The sequence below is a fragment of the Polychytrium aggregatum genome, assembly GCF_025602895.1.
Source record: "Polychytrium aggregatum strain JEL109 chromosome Unknown BJ171scaffold_5, whole genome shotgun sequence".
NCBI classification, from domain to species: domain Eukaryota; kingdom Fungi; phylum Chytridiomycota; class Chytridiomycetes; order Polychytriales; genus Polychytrium; species Polychytrium aggregatum.
This window is the reverse complement of record NW_026516207.1, coordinates 119,082-137,308: the sequence shown is the minus strand read 5'-3', so window position 1 is coordinate 137,308 and position 18,227 is coordinate 119,082. Positions and strand designations below refer to the sequence as shown.

General features: G+C 56.2%; 5 protein-coding genes across 5 annotated transcripts; 2 read left to right on the top strand and 3 right to left on the bottom strand.

The window, feature by feature from the left end:
- The first annotated feature begins 319 nt into the window (after positions 1–319).
- On the top strand, positions 320–1,900 carry BJ171DRAFT_490223 (putative methyltransferase-domain-containing protein). The gene is made up of 3 exons (XM_053109593.1): positions 320–495; positions 624–701; positions 939–1,900. The coding sequence occupies exons 1-3, from the start codon at positions 342–344 to the stop codon at positions 1,679–1,681; spliced, it is 975 nt and encodes a 324-aa protein (XP_052970173.1). The 5' UTR covers positions 320–341; the 3' UTR covers positions 1,682–1,900.
- A 181-nt stretch (positions 1,901–2,081) lies between these two features.
- Positions 2,082–4,728, bottom strand: BJ171DRAFT_420131 (P-loop containing nucleoside triphosphate hydrolase protein; the record flags this gene model as incomplete). Its single annotated transcript, XM_053107421.1, has 6 exons — positions 2,082–2,605; positions 2,692–2,932; positions 3,020–3,144; positions 3,335–3,477; positions 3,627–3,952; positions 4,144–4,728. The coding sequence occupies 6 exons, from the start codon at positions 4,726–4,728 to the stop codon at positions 2,082–2,084; spliced, it is 1,944 nt and encodes a 647-aa protein (XP_052970172.1).
- Positions 4,729–6,324: 1,596 nt separating this feature from the next.
- On the bottom strand, positions 6,325–8,413 carry BJ171DRAFT_490219 (nucleotide-diphospho-sugar transferase). The gene is made up of 2 exons (XM_053109592.1): positions 8,029–8,413; positions 6,325–7,545 (listed from the first exon to the last, which is right to left on the bottom strand). The coding sequence occupies exons 1-2, from the start codon at positions 8,274–8,276 to the stop codon at positions 6,495–6,497; spliced, it is 1,299 nt and encodes a 432-aa protein (XP_052970171.1). The 5' UTR covers positions 8,277–8,413; the 3' UTR covers positions 6,325–6,494.
- Positions 8,414–10,042: 1,629 nt separating this feature from the next.
- BJ171DRAFT_490216 (uncharacterized protein) lies at positions 10,043–14,088 on the top strand. Its single transcript, XM_053109591.1, has 5 exons — positions 10,043–12,997; positions 13,058–13,151; positions 13,336–13,542; positions 13,632–13,766; positions 13,877–14,088. The coding sequence occupies exons 1-5, from the start codon at positions 10,136–10,138 to the stop codon at positions 14,041–14,043; spliced, it is 3,465 nt and encodes a 1,154-aa protein (XP_052970170.1). The 5' UTR covers positions 10,043–10,135; the 3' UTR covers positions 14,044–14,088.
- Positions 14,089–14,650: 562 nt separating this feature from the next.
- Positions 14,651–18,122, bottom strand: BJ171DRAFT_234176 (uncharacterized protein; the record flags this gene model as incomplete). Its single annotated transcript, XM_053106560.1, has 1 exon — positions 14,651–18,122. A coding segment is annotated over one exon (3,282 nt), but the record flags the coding sequence as incomplete, so codon positions are not given.
- Positions 18,123–18,227: the final 105 nt, after the last annotated feature.

Sequence of the window (18,227 nt, the reverse complement as noted above, 5' to 3'; positions counted from 1 at the left end):
TGACGGGAACCGCATCCAGTGCAGTCGTGCAGCGCGGAATAGCGAGGTGCCTCCGGATGCAGCTTGCGCGGCCACCAGCATGTCTCCAGTAGCTGGTGAGAGCTGTCGTTGCCGAGGATCGTGCTGATCGTGCTGATCGTGCTGATCGTCTGATCGGCCTTGGTGGGATCTGGAGCAGCCCTGGAGCAGCCCTGGAGCGGCTCTGGAGCGGATCGGACGAGTATGAAACGGCGTGGGCGACCAATGAGCGGAGACACACGTGACTCGCACGGCCTGCCTTCAGTCCTTGATCGACGGGCACGACAGCGACTTGCTCTCCCAGGCCATCTCGCACCGCAAGCATGGACACCGGAGGGGCAAAGGACAAGGCCTTCCTGAAGGAGCCCAAGCTGTTCGTCCTGGACTCTGGCAGCCACAAGCCCGAGGAGACCGACGCCGAGCGGTTCCGCAAGGCTGCTCCCAAGTCAGCACACAAACCCGTCGCTGTGGGCCGAGGTGAGATGCCACTGCCGATCCCAGCGGCACTTGCTTGTGTGTGCATCTCGTGCTGACGATGCGCCGACAGGCAGCTCGCTAGCCCGCCGGATGGCTTATGCAGTTTTCGCTCTCCTGTCCCGGAACAGCACAGATCACAGCGATCCCAACGGCCGTCTACAACGTCTCGCTCAGCAGCGTTTCTCTCGCTGTTCATGAGGACTCGGGTGTGTTGCTGTTGTGCTGCACCACTGCCAGATCTCTCGCGAAGGACTCGACGGCCCCAGCCAGGGACGGACAAACGCACATGTTGCATTCTTGCACCGAGCTCGGGCAGTCAGTGACCGTCCTCAGCTCGTCTGCAAATGCGAGCGGGATCGCCGTCGGGTCCACGAATCCCGTGCAGTGATGGGCCCTCGATACAGCGGCTCACAAGCATCCTCTCCCAACTGGTTTCGAAACAGGCGCCTGGAATACAGGAATCGCCGGCAAGGTGTGGCCGTCGGCGCATGTGCTGTCCGAGTACTTTGAATGGCGGTTTCTCGAGAACGCCTCGTCGGCTCTGGATCTGCCTCGGACGGTACTGGAGCTCGGATCCGGAACCGGGCTTTCAGGGATGTGTCTGGCCAAGATCTTCAACTCCATCGACCATCGGTCCGCAGCCCCACCCACCGTCATGATCACCGATCTGGAGGAGGCCGTTCCCCTCATGGAGCGGAATATCATGGAGAACTTTCGAGACGGGGACTGGGTCGTCCCAGTGGCCCGTGCGCTGTGCTGGGGCGACGAGGATGACTGTCGGGCCGTCTCCACAGAGCTGGTCGACTCCCGAAACACAATCGCCTCTGCTCGGGCCGACGCAACACTCGCAGCCAACGACATTGATCTCATCTTTGGCTCCGACGTGGTCTACTGGCCGCATCTCTTCGACCTCCTCATCGAGACGCTCGTGGCCATGGCGTCTCTGCGGACCGAGGTGATTCTGGCATGCCGCCAGCGCGAGCTCAGCAAGGAAATCGCATTCTGGTCCAAGCTCGGCAAGTACTTCCATCTGAGTCCGATCCTGGAGTGGAGTCGCTACTGGAGCGAGTACAAGAACGAGGGTTTCTTTCTGCTGCGGATCAACAAGCGAGAAGTACCCCTGGAGACAGACTATAGCGACGAGTTTGAGGCAATGCTTTTGATGTGGTCGACAGTAGACGACTGAGAGATGCCGTAATGAGGGCTCGTATGCGAGACCCTCCGTGAATATACATGCCGCCCCCCTGTTGTTCCGTCCGCCCAGTTGCCTGGGGGTCCGTCTCTACCGATTCCTACAACGCTGTGCAATCCTTCCAAAAGCACCTGGGGCGCCCGGGTTTTGTGGGTGATGGATGAGTGTTTGTATTCCATTCGAAACTGAAACACGATATCAATTGCTACCTCCACACACCAGAGTCCGAAGAGGAGAAACATAAAGCTTTCTTGGCCGCACCACAAGCACCACCACCAACGGTGCCAGCCGGTCCAAGTCGGGATCTCTACAGATAGAGCATCGTCTAAACGACCGAGCTGCACGACACCGCCGCTCCGAGGGAGTGAAAATGCCCTGGGGAGCACTGGGCTGCTCAGCCATGCCGAGAACCGTGGCCGTGGCCATGGTCTCCATAGGCGCTACCACTGGTGGCCACAGACTTGCGAGTGCTTGAAGGGCGGGGAGGCGGGCGAACGGTCACGGATTCGGCGGCAGCATTCTCTTCGTCGAGCTGACGCATCCACATGTTGTAGTAGACGCCGCCCTCAACACCCGCGGGCAGAATCTTGGCCTCTCGCATCTTGGAGATTTCTTCGCCGCTCTTGAGAAGCTCGTCGTGAGTGCCTCGCTCGACGATGCGGCCGTCCTTGAGCACCAAGATAAGGTCGGCGTCGACGATGGTGGTCAGGCGATGGGCAATCACGAGGGTAGTGCGGTCGGCGCAGAGGGTGGAGAGCGATCGCTGGATGAGCTGCTCAGTGGTGCTGTCCAAGGCCGAGGTCGCCTCGTCGAGGAGAATGATCGAGGGATTCTTGAGAAGCGTGCGAGCGATCGCCACGCGCTGCTTTTCGCCGCCGCTGAGTCTCAAACCACGCTCGCCGACCTTGGTCTCATAGCCTGGTTCAAATGGTACGACACGACAGGTTGTGAATGAGCATCGGCGTCACGACGAAGCACGCTGGCCACTGGCATCCTCAACTCACCATCAGGCCACTGCATGATGCGGTCGTGGATTTGAGCCGCCTTGGCCGCGGCCTCGACTTCTTCGTCCGTGGCATTGACGTTGCCGTAGCGGATGTTGTAGCGGACTGTGTTGTTGAAGAGGACAGTATCCTGAGGCACGACGCCGATGTGGCGACGGAGGGACTTTTGGGTCAAGTCTCGAATGTCCTGCCCATCAACGGTGATTTTGCCGGACTGGATATCGTAGAAACGGAACAGCAGCTGTTGCGCGAAGTTGCACGGAGCAGAGGGATGAGAAACAGGCGACATTATGAGCTGTCACCAGGCCGGCACGACTGCGGTACTTACCCGGAAGATCGTGCTTTTACCGCCACCAGAGTCACCAACCAAGGCGATCCGCTTGCCTTTGGGGACCTCAAATGAGATTCCTTTGAGTGACGTCTGCTTGGGGTCATACGAGAACTCGACGTTGTCTGGACAGGGAATCAATGCATTTCTCGTAAGCTGAGAACAGAGGCGCAGCAGCGACACCCTTGGAGCGCTGGCCCCGTGGATATTCATCCACAGCCGGTAAGCATGGCTGCAGGCTCAGGTAGCGGCGCAGAGGGCCTTGGGACGATCCCCCAAAGGAGCTTGATTGACAGGGCATGACGAGCGACATACCAAAGACAATCGTTCCGCCATCGTTCATCACGAGGTCGTGGGCATCAGCCGAGTCTTCGACGCCCTGATTCTCTTTGAACAGATCGAGCATTTTCTCCATATCGACAAAGTTCTGCTGGATCGCGCGGTAGTAGGTGCCGAACCTAGTTTGTTTACAGCGAGGAGAATGTGTCAGGAGAAGCATCAGCCCATGACTGTTTGTCCTGGTCGCTACTCGATATCGCGGAGCGATCCAGCAATGCAGACATGACTTTCGCTTGACTCGTCGAGCGCGTTCCAGCATGGTACCTACCAATTCAGAGGCAGATAAACTTGAGTGATGTACTGGAAGAGCATGACAAAGTCGCTCACGACCGCAGAGCCGTCGACAATGCGTTTGGCACAAATGAGGAGGCAGACGAGCAAACCAACGCTGATGATGACGTTCTGAGTGCCGTTGAGGATGTACATGGACGACTGGCTCTTGTAGTCGGCGCGTTGCGACGCTTCTACAGCCTCATCGAACCGGGCCACCTCCCAGGCCTCGTTGTTGTAATACTTGACGGTCTCAAAGTTCAGCAAAGAGTCCACTGCTCGGGCGCGGGCGGCGTTGTCTGTCTCAATCATTTCGCGGCGGAACTAGAGGGTCGGGAGAGGTATAGGGGGTTATGGACCTTGCTCCGGAAGGTGGACAGCATTGTGGCGACCAGCTTGTAGTCACCCTCAGCTTTATCCGGGCTGCAAGGTTCAGAAGGCGGTATATGCAGCGTATATCCCAAGGGACAGTCCCAGATACTGCAACCGCAACTGCATCGCGCAGTGACACCCACCTTGGTTCTCCATTCGGTTATCACAATGGTGCAGGCGATATAGAGGATCATGGTGATGGCCAGGGTGGTGCCCAGGATCAGATCAAACTGCAGCGCGATGGCGATGGAGGTCAAGACAATGTCAAAGATGACAGGGGTGATGTTGAAGAGGATGTAGCTGAGCAGCGAGCCAATCGAGGACACGCCTCGGTCCATGACTCGGAGAACCTCGCCGGTCTTGCGGTTGAGGTGGAATTGCAGAGACAGGTGGTGCAAATGCCCAAGCATCGATACAGAGAGGTGGCGGGTGGTGTACTGTCCCACGTGGACCCAGAGGAAGTACTGGATCATCGACAAGACCCCCATGCCGCCCTGCAAGCTGCGGAGGAGCACAAAGGCGAGGATGGCGGCCCAGGCAAAATACGGTCGCTTGTCCTCCGCCTCGGCTGGGGATCCAGGGGTGAGTGCATCGAGCACGTTCTTGAACTGCCAGGGGATCAGCAGGTTGACAATCCGGCCAATGACAAGCAGCAGCACGCATGCAAAGATGAGCGATTGCAGCACGATAGAGTGAGATGGCCAGATGTATGGCGCCAGAGTCTTCATTTTGCTGAAAAAGTCGCTCCAAGTACTTTTGTTGAGGTCGTCGTCTCTGCGATCGACACTGTCGCCATCGCGGGCTTGGATCGATTTGTTTTCGCGGGCCGAAAGGACCGACAGAACCACGATCGACACCAACCGAACCAGGAAGAGGCCGAGGAACACCTGATCAAAGGCCGTCTGGAATGTTGGGTGGCCGTAGTCTGGGGTTGCGGAGGGGGTGCAGGCGGAGGAAGGCGGCAGGCGGAGGAAAGCGTGAGAGGCGCATATTGGGAGCTGGCGAGGCTGGCGGGGCTGGCGACCGACGAGCGCTGAAAAAGAAAGGGCCCGCAAGCACAAACGACCACCATTGGGATGTCGACAACATCAGCAAACGGGACGGAGGGGGCATTATACCTGGGGCCGGAACGATGATGTCGAGCAGATACTGGGTCAGCTGGAGCACGCCCAAAAACAGGGCCCACTGCCAGAACCACGAAATAAACAGCGGGCAGCTCCTCTTTGCCTCGAGGGGATCAAAGTCCTTGGCGTACTTGGAGGTGTGGTGCACCATGACGGCCGCGCCGGCAATGATCCAGGCAAAGCTGTCAAAGATGCGAGCCAGCTCGACGGCGCCGATCATCGGCATGGTCGAGGGAATGTCCGAGTGCAACGAGTGGTAGTAGTCCAGAACGATATCGACAAGGCTGGTGAAGAAGATCACGGCGGAGAGCACCCGGGCAATGTTGGCAAGACTGAGGACCTGAACGGGAGTGGGAGGTGTCGTGGTCTGCGGCCGATCAGCCAAAAACTGTTAGCCAAGTGCACTTCAGAAGATTGGTCCATTGCACTACGGTGTGCATAGGGTCTCCATCCCATCGGCTGGATGAAGACGGGAGTATGTGCGGCCAGGACAGAATGGGCTTGCTGCTGTCGTCAGAGGCAAATGCGCTGGCCATGAGGGGGCTGAGCATTCTCCGCGGGTGTGGTGGTGGTTCGAGATCGGCATCAGTCAATGCAGATCGAGAGCACTTACTGCCTCTCCCTCTTCGACACCATCGCCAGCAGGCGAGCCGTCAGCATTGAGGAGACCCTGTTGTTCGGACGACGAGCCGCGATCGGCCTTGGCATCGGTTCGGGCACGAAAGAGCCAGACGGCCCAGGCCGAGGCGGCGAGGAAGATATAAAAGAACAGGAAGAGCGAGGGAACAAGGGCGATGATGCACGGAGAGAACCTCCAGTGCCCAACGAACGGGCCGGGACAGAACGCCTCCGGGTCGATGGCCAGCCCAGCGGTGGTCATTGCGCTTTGGAGGATGCGGAGGAGTCGTTTGCGGGGAGAGCGCGGCGGGTGCGGTGCTCTTGGCCCTGCCCTGGCCATATCTCAGAGCTGGTGTTTGTCATCATCGCCCAGCACGCGAGGATCACGACACCTGCGCGTCAGCCCCAGCAGCTTCTTCGAACGGCTTCTGAAATCGAAGGTCGCCCTTGGGCGCACGAGCTCGCCCTGGGTGCTTCTTGCCGACGGCGTGCGCGAGCGCCTTCATAATGCCCATCTCGTTACGCCGCAAACAGAGAGGGCCGCGTTGCCTGTCGTCTTCGGCAGCCAGACGCACGCATCGATTTTCAGAACAGGCTATATTGGCAAGAAGGCACAAAGCAAGAACAAAGGGGATCGGATCTATCGTCATCGGCGACGCATCGGTGCGCCGCGCGATGCAGTGCAATGCAGTGTGATGCAATGCGTTGCGATGCGATGCGCCGCGCTGGGCTGGGCGGAGCGACGCGGCAGATTACATCAAAATTTCGTTGTGGACGCTGCTGCGGATCTCCTTGTGGGGAAGCACAATGCAGTTTCGGACAACAATCTCGTCGGCAATGAAGACGTCCTTGCCGACGATGCAGGCCGACGGGATCTTGAAGCCCTTCGAGGTGGCGTTGTAGGTGCTGGCCTCACCGGGAGCACCCTCCACGCGCGCCCAGGCGCCGATCTTGGTCTCCCAGCCAATGACAGAGTTGACCAAGATCGAGTCGTGCTTGACCTCGGTGTTGTCGAGGACGATCGAGTCGCGGATGCGCACACCCGGGCCGACGAGGGCGCGCGGGCCGATACTGACGTTGGGGCCGATCTTGGCCGTAGGATGGACAACAGCAGTCGGGTGAATGTACACGGGCGAGATGTACTCGGGGTGCTGCGGCAGGACGACGCCCGTGGCCAGGGCCTTAGCGACGTCGCTGGGGCTGAACTTTTGGCCCGTCGAGAGGCGCTTGGGGTTGGACTGTCTGAAGTGCTGGAGATACTCGCGGTTGGCGGGGATTAGCGAGCTACCGGTCTTGATTTGCATCCAAAAGTTGACGGAGGTGTCAATGATGTGGGCAAAGAGCTTGCCTTCGCCGGCCAGGAAGTTGAGGACATCCTGCTCGAGACGGATGCGCTCGTCGGGGGTTCGAGACGAAATGCCCTCCTCGATCTCGCGCTCGCGGCGGCGGGCAACTGCCGTCTGGAAGACCGGGAAGATGTTCTTGTCAAAGACGTAGATGCCGCACGAGATAATGTCCGAGATGAAGGTCTCGGGCTTCTCTACAAAGTGTGAGACTTCCTGGGTAGTGGGGTGCACGACGACGCATCCGTATTTGTGGACATCGCTGCGAGGCACATGCATGCCCATGATCGTGCCAATGGCGCTCTTTTCCTTGTGGAAGGCGAGGACTTCAGCAAGCGGGAAGGACGAGGCGACATCGGCGTTGAGGACAAAGATATGGTCCGGGTCGCCGCGAAGGATTTCGTCGCGGAAGTGGTAGAGGCCGCCGCCGGTGCCGAGGGCGCTGTATTCGCGGAGGTATCTGGAGAGCGCGCGCCAATGCGTCAAAGGAGAAAGGGCCGAGTGTCAGAGCAGACATCGTTTGCGGAGCTGGAGTCGCCGCGCCATCCCCAGAGGCCGTCGAAGGTTCGACCTCGCTTGTTGGCGGCTGGAGCACGACAGCCGATCGGAGCAACCGATATCCTGAGTGACTGAGACCGGGGAGGCAAGCGTCCCGGTCACCCGCAGGCGAGCGATCCCAGGCTGGTCCTCCCGGCTCGGCATTTCCGCCATCCAGCCGCATACAAGTGACCGATCACATGCAGATAATGCCATGAACAGCAGCGACACATGCGGCGGAGGACACCATGATCCAGCGCCAGCACAAACATCAGCGCTTCTGCCTTTTCCATGACCGGCTTCACCGACCAGTCAAATGACTTGGTCTGGAGTGAAGTAGAGTGGCGAGCTGATCCACTGGCGGGCCAGGCAGGCAGGCGAGCTGTGCTCGATCAAGGCCGCGTACCTGATGGAAACGCCCGGGAACTCGATCTGGATCTCCATCAAGAACCGATCAAAGATAGCTTGGTCAAAGAAGCCGATGAGGATGATCTCCTTCATGCCGCTCAGCTGGGCCAGCGCGGCGACGTGGTGGTAAATCATGGGGGTGCCTGCAATCGGGAAGAGAGGCTTGGGGCAGTCCATGGACAGCGGGCGGAAGCGGGTGCCCACGGAGGGCCCACCAACGAGGACGACGCCTTTCAGGACAGACATGGCGATGGCGAGGCTTTGATTACGAACAGGGTTGCAGGACGTACAGGCGGCAGGTGCTCGGCGCAGACGGCGTTGGCTCCGGGGGAAGAAGAGGTTTGCGCTGCAGAGCGGGCTTGCGAGATGGCGTCGGCCGAGATTCCCAGAGATTGCGGCTCAGGCGGGGGGGTGCTGCGCGCGCCCGAAATGGCAGTGTCCGCTGATGTAAGCACACCGCCACTGTCGAGCCAGCCTGTGGCTGCAAGCGTGCCAGCCAATTGCGGCCAGCCGGCCGTGGCCAGCCAGCACCCGCCCATTCTTGCTCTCGATCGTCCATGGAAGCACGCGGGGTTCCAAAGAGAACAGAGATGTTTCCGATGACCGCGCCTGCGATTGCCCGAGACGGGGTCCCTCGCTGGACAGGGCGATTCGGGCGGCTGGCCGAGCAGGCGTGTCTCGACTGACTTGCCCTCGTCCATACCCGAGTGCCAACCGTCTTTCCCACGTCCCGTCAGCAACACCTTGGAACAGCAGACACTTGCTCGATTGTCGGCGACATGTTCAAGGCCACGGAAAAGCCGCCTCAGGAGGAGCTTCCGGCTCCGGTGCTGGATATGTTCAAGGTGGGTTCCAGGGCTGGCGATGAGCACGGATCAAGGTCGACTTTTGCTTGAGCGGGGTCGGTGAAGTCAACGATGCGGCATACTCACACACATTCCGTCGGCAGGTTGCGGAATGGATGCCGTCCAACTACGACCGACAATATATTCCAAGAGCCATATACCACGACCCTATCCATGAACTGATCCTCCGACAAGACGGAAACTCGAAGCAGACCACTTCTCGGCGGGTCGTCGAAGCCACGCGCCATCTCTGTCGAGTCGGCAGCAATGTTCCAAGGACTGACCCAGATTGGAACCGAGTATGTGCTGCTGTGCTGCTGCGCTACTGCGCTGGCGTGCTCGCCGATTGATGTATAAACACGACGAACCTCTGTTTGTTCCCAGGGCGACGACACCAAGACCAGTAACAGGTCCGTTGTTCTTACCGAGTTCGGCATCCAAATCGTTGCCGACAGCAACATCGCCCCAGTCAAGCCCATTGCCTCGAGGATCAAATATGCCTCTCCAGCAGACACGCCTGTCTACTTCACCTCGCGACACAAAGAGCTACCGCCTTCATTCGAGCCCACCATTCGCTATGGCGCTCGTAAGATTGCACTTGAGATCCATGCACCTGATGTCATCGACACCGCCCACCGGAACTGCCAGTACATGCGCCAGGCCAGCGACGAGCGATGGGAGGTATCCATGCTTCGATACAAGCGAAAGGCTCGCAAGATTGAGCGCAAGGAGCTCGGTATGAGTTTTCGTGGTCGTGGTATGTTCGAAAAGAAGACTGGACTCGCGATTCCCAAGCAACCCAAACCTGGTGCCAAGAGTCTGAACGTCGCTGAACCATCCGGAAAGCCCAGCGGTCTGCCTGGGGCCATCGCATCCGTATCAGCCAAAGCTGAGGGTTCCCAAGACTCATCTGCCGCACCACTGCGTTCGGGAGACGAAGTCCAGACTGGATCGACAGCCCAGGTTGTGGAGTCCGAAGCCAGCCCCGTCATCAAACTCGACTCAGCCGACGAACTCAGACCGGAAGATGAAGAGGAAGAGCGCCAGTGGCTCCAGATGCAAAAGGAGAGCCTCTATTCCTCATGGCAAGCCCCAAAAGAAAGCCCTGTCGTTTCGATCGCCATCCCAGAGCAAATACAAGATGTTCTCGCACCAAAGTTGGATACCTCCGGCTTGACAGAAAACATAGCGCCGCGCGCCTCACTCACTCCTGTTGCTCGAAGCCCCTCGGCGCTCGACACTATCCTACAGTTCAGCTCGATGGGGCACACGGGATCGGATGTGTCCCAGCGCACCTCTGTTGGCAGTGTTCCAGCCGCCGTTGTTGTTACGACTTCGTCCAATCGCCACAGAGACGACTCTACCGATCTTCCCCCTCAGAGAGATAGCGTCCCCAAGACTTCTCAAGCGGCAAGTACCTCGGCTGTTGCTGTTCTTCCATCGCCTGAGAAACTCATGTCATCAGCCCCTCCAAACCAAAGCCCTCTCGACCAAAGCCCAACCCCAACCAAGGATGCCGTTTCCAAACTCCTTGCCGATGTTTGCATTGCCAAGGATGAACCAGCCCATGGGGCCTCTGTGATATACTCAGGCCTTCCAACAACAGCAAGCAGTATGTCTCCACAGCTTTCCGCATCAGCACCACAAAATGAGAATGCGCAAGCGTCGACACTGCCAAAGGATATTGTTGAAAATACAACTGAGCCATTGTCGTCCCCGAGACATGTCGAAGCGAAGGATTCACCGATATCTTCCTCTGCTATCGGGGCCATTCTTGGTGGAATTAGGCTGCCTGCAGCGGACGCTGGACCAGCACAATCAAAGTCTCCAGGCTCGGCAGCAGCCAAGAGTCTTGTCCAAGCGTCTCCCGGGTCTGAGAATACCACGCACGTTGCCAAGACTCCCATCGAGACCGAGCGGCCCAAAGATCTACCCCTGATGACTGAAATCGACCACGCCGTCAAAGTTGGATGTACAGAGATTTCGTCGGAGAACAAAATCACAGACCCCCTGCCAGAGCGACCCGCCTCGCATAGGTCTCTCCTTGGGAAGGCCAAGGATGCATTCAAAAAGAAAAAGAAGAGCGCAAACGGCAGCGATGCTGAGGACATGGGCACCTCCCTCGGGAGCCTGGATGCACTTGGTCATGCCGCCAATGGCCAGGTCCTTACAGATTCGCTTGAAAGAGCGGACGAAATCGATGAAAGCGATCGAGCCTCCATCTCCAGCACCAGGTCGCATTCCTCTCTCGCGAGCAAAGCAAAGGGCCTCTTCAAGAAGAAGCGAAACGCTCAATCCTCGGACAAACTCGGAGAATCAGCAGATACGCATGAAGGTCACTCGTCGGCGGCGAAGCTATCAAAGTCCAAGGCGTCCCTCGGCTCAGTCAACGAGCTAATGAGCGAAGATGAAGCCCATGGCTACTCCGAAGACGACACCCGATCCATCAAGAGCACAAAGTCCCACGGCTCCTTGGCAGGAAAGGTCAAGAAGATATTCAAGAAAAAGGGCAAGAGCGAAGTTGATCGTACTGACGATGATTCCAAGGCACCATCGATTTCCAAACAGGCCCTCGGTGCTGACCAGGATTACTCGATGGGTGGACTGCGATCGGGGGACGCTGAAATACAGGCTGTAGCAGAAGAAAACGAAGTCGATCAAGAGGTCGTTGATCGTTTTAAGAGAGAACAAGTTGCCAAGGAAGCTGACGAGGCCAGGAAGGCTCAAGAAGCACAGAGGACCGAGGAACTTAAGAAAGCCGAGGAAGCCAGGAAGACCGAGGAAGCCAAGAGGGCCGAGGAATTGGCCAAAGCCCAAGAAGCCAGAAGGGCTGACGAAGCACGAAAGATTGAAGAAGCTAGAAAAGCCGAGGAATCAAAGAAAGTCGAGGAAGCCAGGAAGGTTGAGGAAGCCAGAAAGATTGAAGAAGCTAGAAAAGCCGAGGAAGCCAGGAAAGTTGAGGAAGCCAGGAAGGTCGAGGAAGCCAAGAGGGCCGAGGAGCTAGCCAAAGCCGAGCAACTAAGAAAATCCGAAGAAGCTAGAAAGGTGGAAGAAGCACGAAGGGCTGACGAAGCAAGAAAGATTGAAGAAGCAAGAAGGGCTGAAGAAGCCAAGAAAGCCGAAGAAGCTAGAAAAGCCGAGGAAGCCAGGAAAGTTGAGGAAGCCAGGAAGGTCGAGGAAGCCAAGAGGGCCGAGGAATTGGCCAAAGCCCAAGAAGCCAGAAGGGCTGACGAAGCACGAAAGATTGAAGAAGCACGAAGGGCTGACGAAGCAAGAAAGATTGAAGAAGCAAGAAGGGCTGAAGAAACAAGAAAGATTGAAGAAGCACGAAAAGCTGAGGAGCTTGCCAAAGCCGAGGTTGTCCGGAAAGCCGAAGAAGCCAAGAAAGCCGAAGAAACCAGGAAAGCCGAGGAATCCAAGAAAGCCCAAGAAGCCAAGAGAGCCGAGGAAGCAAAGAAGGCCGAAGAAGCCAGGAATGCCGAGCAGCTGAGAAAAGCCGAGGAAGCAAAGAAGGTTGAAGAAGTCAGGAAAGTTGAGGAGACAAAGCGGGTCGAAGAGGCAAAGCGTCTCGACCAAATTAACAAAGCCGAATCGGTAAATAGAGCCAACGAGGCAAGAAAAATCGAAGAAGCCGGAGAATCAACGTCGGTCCAGCCGGTACTGGCATCTGCATACACTGCTGAGCAAAGCAAGCGAACAAAGATCAGCTCGCCTCCCGAACCAGACCAACAATCCAGTCAGCCGATTTCCAATGTCGCTGCAGCTGCTGATACCAACGCAGCTGACATCTCAAGCGAAGAGCGAGATCAACCCGCTGTTCTTGATCGTGGTCGGTTTGTCAACGCCTTTGACATGCAAAACATCGAGAAAGGTGGTCATGGGCCTCCTATCAATCCGTCCGAGTCCACGGGAAAGCTTGCACATTCAAAAACCGAGGAATCAGTTGCCTCTCTCTCCAAGGAGAAAAGTGAGCGCAAGAAGTCCATCGGCGACTTGTTTAAAAAGAAGGATAACAAATCAAGAGACTCTCTGAATCAGCCAAGAGCTCGCGAGTCCGTTTCCGAGCTTGCAAGCTCCGTGTCGGTTGCTCAAACACAGCTTCCTGGCAACAGACAACTGGAGGTTGGTGTTTATCTCGAGTTCATCTAGGCTTTGGCATGCTCTAAACATGTACTTTGACAGGATCAACTCAAGGCCAAGGTTCAGTTTGGCAAAGGAACCAAGTGCGATGTTGCCATCGAAAACATGGAGCTGACATGCATCGAATCCGGAAAAGGTCAGGAAAGGGTTCTGTTTCAGTGCGCTGATGATCATTCGAGGACTATTGCGGTGTACGGTGCCGCAACGAAAGCCCAGACTTGATTGCTGCGATGGAGAATGATGCTGAGTCGACTGCCATCAGGCGATGCGGAGCGTCTAATTCCATTTCACGCCGCATGCCATAACCATAACCAATGCAGGAAAGTCCCCAGCCTACTTCTTCCCGATTCCCATGTATAAGATCATCTCCGCAAAGCAGACCAAGAGCGATGTCGTTTTCTACGCTTGTACTTCTCGTGAAAGTGGGCAAGATGGCTCAAAGTTCAAAGATGTACAGTTTCAGATGGCCTCTGAGATGGAGGCATCAATCTGGGCCGACAACTTGATTCGCTTGGCCTACGGAGGAGGTACGCATTGTTAAGTAGAGACAATTCGTGAGTCAAGATCCGCCAAATGACCGTAGACAGCATCTGACACATCTTCACATCACCGATAGACCTGAATCCATATTTTATGAAGAAGAAGGTCATATTCCTTGTCGACAAGTTCGAGGGCAGCTCGGCCACCAAGCTCATCGAGAGATACATGAAGCCTGTTCTTGATTGTGTCGCAAAGCCTTTTGAGATCAAAGGTGGGCCGTATGAGAGTGGAAAGACACCAGCAAGAATCAAATGCACGACTCTGGGCTGAACCCTATGCACTAACTCTTGGCCTACATACGATCGGACATGTGGCTGTTAGCAACGCCGTTCAATGAGCTGAGCGTCAACAACATCTTTAGCGACGCGAACTTCAAGACGCTAAGCAACATTGTTTGTGTCGACAATGACTTTTGCTCCCGTGCTGCACAAATTATCGTTCGCAACCAGTACGCAGATAACCCAGGTACGAAATGGATATCGGGGTAATCGGGAAACCCACAGTGAGAATCGAGTGTGACAAACAAAATACATCCCTCCCAAAGGAGCATCGATGGATCCATTGCAGCACTTGTCTCCGAGCTTATACTGAATGTCGTTTCATTCCGACCATGAGCAGTCATGCTACAGTGTGATCGCGATCCAGTCGATGCCGCAGTCACGCTGATCAAGAGTAAGTTTCTGTTGCAATCCCAGACTTGCGCTGCTCATTCCGACTGGGCGAAGCCACATTTGTGATGCCGGAAACAAATCGCCAATACTTTCTGACAAACCATACTCTCTGTCCAACCAAACCGTCTGTAGGCTTCATCAACAGTCCAGCCCTCGATTCGGTGTTTCTCAGTCACTTGAGCATCCACAGAGACGAAAGCAACAAATTCGGAAAGATATTTAAGAAGAAGTGACCGGATTTTGATCAACGGATGCTCATGATGAGCAAATTGCGATACACAAGCAGGACATCATGGCCTCCAGGCGCGTCATGGCCCCAATAGCGTGGTCGCCAGCGTGTATTGTACATATATGTTGGTGATTGATACATGAGCACGAATACATCGCTTGAGTGTGCGCCATTATCCACACGGACAACATTGGTCGGCGATCCTCAGAGCTTACGCGATATCGGCTATCGAGCATCAAGTGCGTTCGGTGGGCCCAGGACCCCGGTTGACTTTTGCAGCGGAGAAGCGGTGCTCCAACAGCTGCACAGGGGTCGCTTGAACGCATTTGATTCTTAACCACGCACTCATCGAGCAGAGCGATGAATAGATTGCCCGTCATCGCACTCAATTCAAGGCGATCTTTTCTAGCTCATAGACTGCCCCGATCTTGCGAAACAGCCGCCGCGCTTCCTCGGAATGATACGATATCTCGTAGTTTTTGTCGGTGACCGAGTACTTGGAGAGCTTCCAGTGCAGCTGCGCTTGGTAATAACCTACCATCTCGCTGTCTTTCTGCTGCAAAGCTTTCTTCCAGGCGGCCACCGCCAGTCCGGTCTTCCCGCCGCACAGACATCGAAACCCTTTCCATAACTGGCGCAGCATGTCTGCCAAAACCATGGCTTTCATGCGCTTGAGGGCTCGCTCAACCATGGCGCACACCTTCTCTACCGATCGCTTGCTGGCCGAGTCGTTGATGGACCCGTTGTCATAGGCGGAGAAGAATGCGTTCAGGATGTGGATGATTCCGTGGACAGCGCTCCAATCGTGGGGTTTGAGTTGGCTGACCAGTCGCTCAATCTCCTTTGCCGTGGACACGGGCGAGAACCCAACGCCGAAGCGGATGTCGGCCTCGGTCAAGATTCCAAAGCGGATGATCTGCAGAACGGCACTGCTGGTCCAGAATTCAGGCCCAGTATTCCAGACGCTCTGGAAGGAGGAGATAATGTCTTGAAGCTCCTCATTGGAGCCGTATTGAGAGAGCAGATTCGAGATGATCAAAACACATCCCCAGAACTTGCCGATCCAGTACTCTTCCTGGTTCGAAATCGCATAAAGATCCCTCGAGAGACTGGACGAGAGGTGGCGTGGGCCCTGGTAGTAGTAGATTAGTCCTCGAATCCGCAGCGATCCTTCGCGGGCCATCATGTCGCCCGTGATGAGCCCAAGCTCGTATAGGTATTCCGAGCGGTTGATGGCAGGCTCCCATAGCCCCATGATGAAAAGGGTGATGGCCACGTGCGATGATATTTGCGAGGTCGAGTAGATGTTGGTGTGGGAGTCGCTAAAGTCGGCAGCTTCGAGATGCCGGAGCGTGAGCACTTTCCGCCGGTCGCGGATCCAGTAAATGAATGCCACCTGAGCCAACAGCTGACCGTAGACGATGTCTTTCGGAAATTGAGTGCACAGATTGAGTCCCGTCAGTACAGCATACTGATACTGCCGGAACTTTTCGCCCCGAAAGTACAATTGGCCCAGGATCGTCAGAACTTCCCGGGCAATATTGAGGGCAGCGGCGGGTGTACCCTTGACGATGGCATTCCGAACCATCTCACTGTCGCGGGTGTGCCTGCTCGGCCGCTTTGTCAGGCGTGGAACAATGTGGGTATCTGCAACCGACACTGTTGCCCCAACTGCCACGACCGATTCGCGTTTCAATGGGCCGATCATGCTGTTGACTCGACTGCCAGGACGCGCAAAGTACAGGTTCTTGGAGCGGCTGCGGCCATTCGGGCCCGATGGTCCTCCCCACATGCCATCTGATGAGACGGCGTCGCTTCCAGTTTCGACGTAGGTATGCATACATCTGGCCAGGGCTTTGTAGATCCGAAAGCGCATCCAGAGCGAATCGGTTGGAAACTCGTGATTGACGAGCTTGAGGCTCTGGAGCAAGTGGAACTCGCTCTTCTCCCATTCGTCTCGGAGAATGTGCGCCTCGCCCACCTCCCGGTGCCACGTAGCGAGGGTGACGTTGTTGTAGAGGGTGAGGCCGGTCTCCTTTTCGATCTCGGCAAGCGTCTCGAGCAGGAGGCTGTAGTGCTTTATGGCGTCGTTCATGGCATGTTTCTCGTAGTAGTAGTGGCTCACGGCCTCGAGATACCGCAGTTTCTTCAGCCGCTGCTGTGAGCCAGCCTCAACATAGTGTTCGTACAGCGGAATCAGCAGCTTGTGGCGATTGGATTCGTTGAGGAGCTTCTCATAGTACGAGGCGATGTTCAGGTGGAGCTGCTGCCGCTGGCTCTGAACCATCATGTGGTAAATGCACTTGCGCACTACCGCGGACTTGAATTGGAAGTATAGCCCATCTATCTCGATATCGGCCTTGATAAGAAAGCCATATTTGTCCAGCCCTTCGATGCTCTTGATCATCGAGTTGTTTGACCGTGTGTCGAAGGTGTCTGCGAACCGAGGCATGTCACTGATGAAGTGTAGTACATCGTCTGCAAGGAAGCGCTGTCCCAGAACCGAGGCAATCTTGAGAAACAGCTGATAGTTCCGATCCAGTCGATCAAACTGTGCGATGATGATGCTCTGAAGGTCGTAGCCGAAGACGATCTGCTCAAAGTCAAAGTTGGTACTGTTGGTAGTCAGCTCCCCGTTGTTGCCGACGCGCCACTGGCCAGATTCCTTCAGCGCCACGACCAGCGAGCGAATGAAGAGCGGATTTCCGCCTGTCCGCTTGAATATGTTCTCGACAATGGTTTGGGTGACGTTTTTGAGTCGGAAGCCTGACCAGCAGCTGATCACCATAGCCTTGGTTTCTTCCATACTCAGGCCTTGCATGATCCGGTGGGCGGTGCGCGGGAGCCGCTTGAGCTTGAGAAATTGGTTGCGCGTGTCCTCGTTGTCATAGTTGCGGTCCGGCCTTGAGTAGAAAAAGATCGAGATCATGGGGCAGCCCTCGAGAATGTTCCAGATCAGCTCCCATGAAGCCATATCCATCCACTGCGCTTCGTGGATCACGAGCACGGTCGTGCCCACGACCGAGAGCTTGACGAGAAGGCGCTTCAGAAGTTCCGACAGCTCGTTCATGCGCATCTTGGCCTGTATCTGAGGAATCATAGGCTCGATGTCAGAGAACTCGGAGGGGAAGATCTGATTGAACAGAATGGCCTGCATCGGATCCTCGCCACAGCTTCGGAGGATGTCTTGCAGCCTGGACTGAAAGTAATCGCTCTGAAATCGTTGGCTCGCAGATATGTTGTCAACAATCGACCCTTTTGACTCGAGACGCGGGCGTTGCTCCTCCCTTTCATTTTCATCCGAGCCGTCGCTCCCTATGATGTTCGTGCTGAGACTGTTCCGCGAATTGTCGTTGATTCGCCGGAAGGCTTTGAGCAGCGGAATATTCGGGCTGCCGCGAACATCGATAGAGCTCGACGATCCCGTGTTTGGAAGGAGTCGTTTCCTAAAGTCTGGGCGCACTGCAGGGCTATCCACCGAGCTTTCTGCGATGCTATCCGTGGTCGTCTGGGTAGGATCACTGCTTGTGACGGCTTCGTCTGCGGATATCGTGTTTTGAGCGATTAGGACCTCGGAACTGCATAGAATCGCTGTGAGGTCCCGAACGATTCCACCAAAGACGAAAAAAGGCACAGCCTTTCCAACTTCGGTGGCTGTACCGCAACTAGTAGAAAGGATTGCCAGGAGAGAGAAGATCGTGGTGATTTAGTGCTAGTGTGTTGCTTCGAGCCACACACCAGCTGGCTGCATGATGAGCGCATTTTCCACGAC

What these genes read in the sequence shown, in the direction of transcription:
- BJ171DRAFT_490223 (XM_053109593.1), top strand. Translation starts at nt 342, where the DNA reads ATGGACACCGGAGGGGCAAAGGACAAGGCCTTCCTGAAGGAGCCCAAG. An exon ending in ACCCGTCGCTGTGGGCCGAG is followed by an intron (nt 496 to 623) that starts GTGAGATGCCAC and finishes GTCCCGGAACAG; the next exon opens with CACAGATCACAGCGATCCCA. An exon ending in CGCTGTTCATGAGGACTCGG is followed by an intron (nt 702 to 938) that starts GTGTGTTGCTGT and finishes GTTTCGAAACAG; the next exon opens with GCGCCTGGAATACAGGAATC.
- BJ171DRAFT_490219 (XM_053109592.1), bottom strand. Translation starts at nt 8,276, where the DNA reads ATGTCTGTCCTGAAAGGCGTCGTCCTCGTTGGTGGGCCCTCCGTGGGC. An exon ending in TTCCCGGGCGTTTCCATCAG is followed by an intron (nt 7,546 to 8,028) that starts GTACGCGGCCTT and finishes CGCGCTCTCCAG; the next exon opens with ATACCTCCGCGAATACAGCG.
- BJ171DRAFT_490216 (XM_053109591.1), top strand. Translation starts at nt 10,136, where the DNA reads ATGGGGCACACGGGATCGGATGTGTCCCAGCGCACCTCTGTTGGCAGT. An exon ending in CTGGCAACAGACAACTGGAG is followed by an intron (nt 12,998 to 13,057) that starts GTTGGTGTTTAT and finishes GTACTTTGACAG; the next exon opens with GATCAACTCAAGGCCAAGGT. An exon ending in TCGCTTGGCCTACGGAGGAG is followed by an intron (nt 13,543 to 13,631) that starts GTACGCATTGTT and finishes CATCACCGATAG; the next exon opens with ACCTGAATCCATATTTTATG.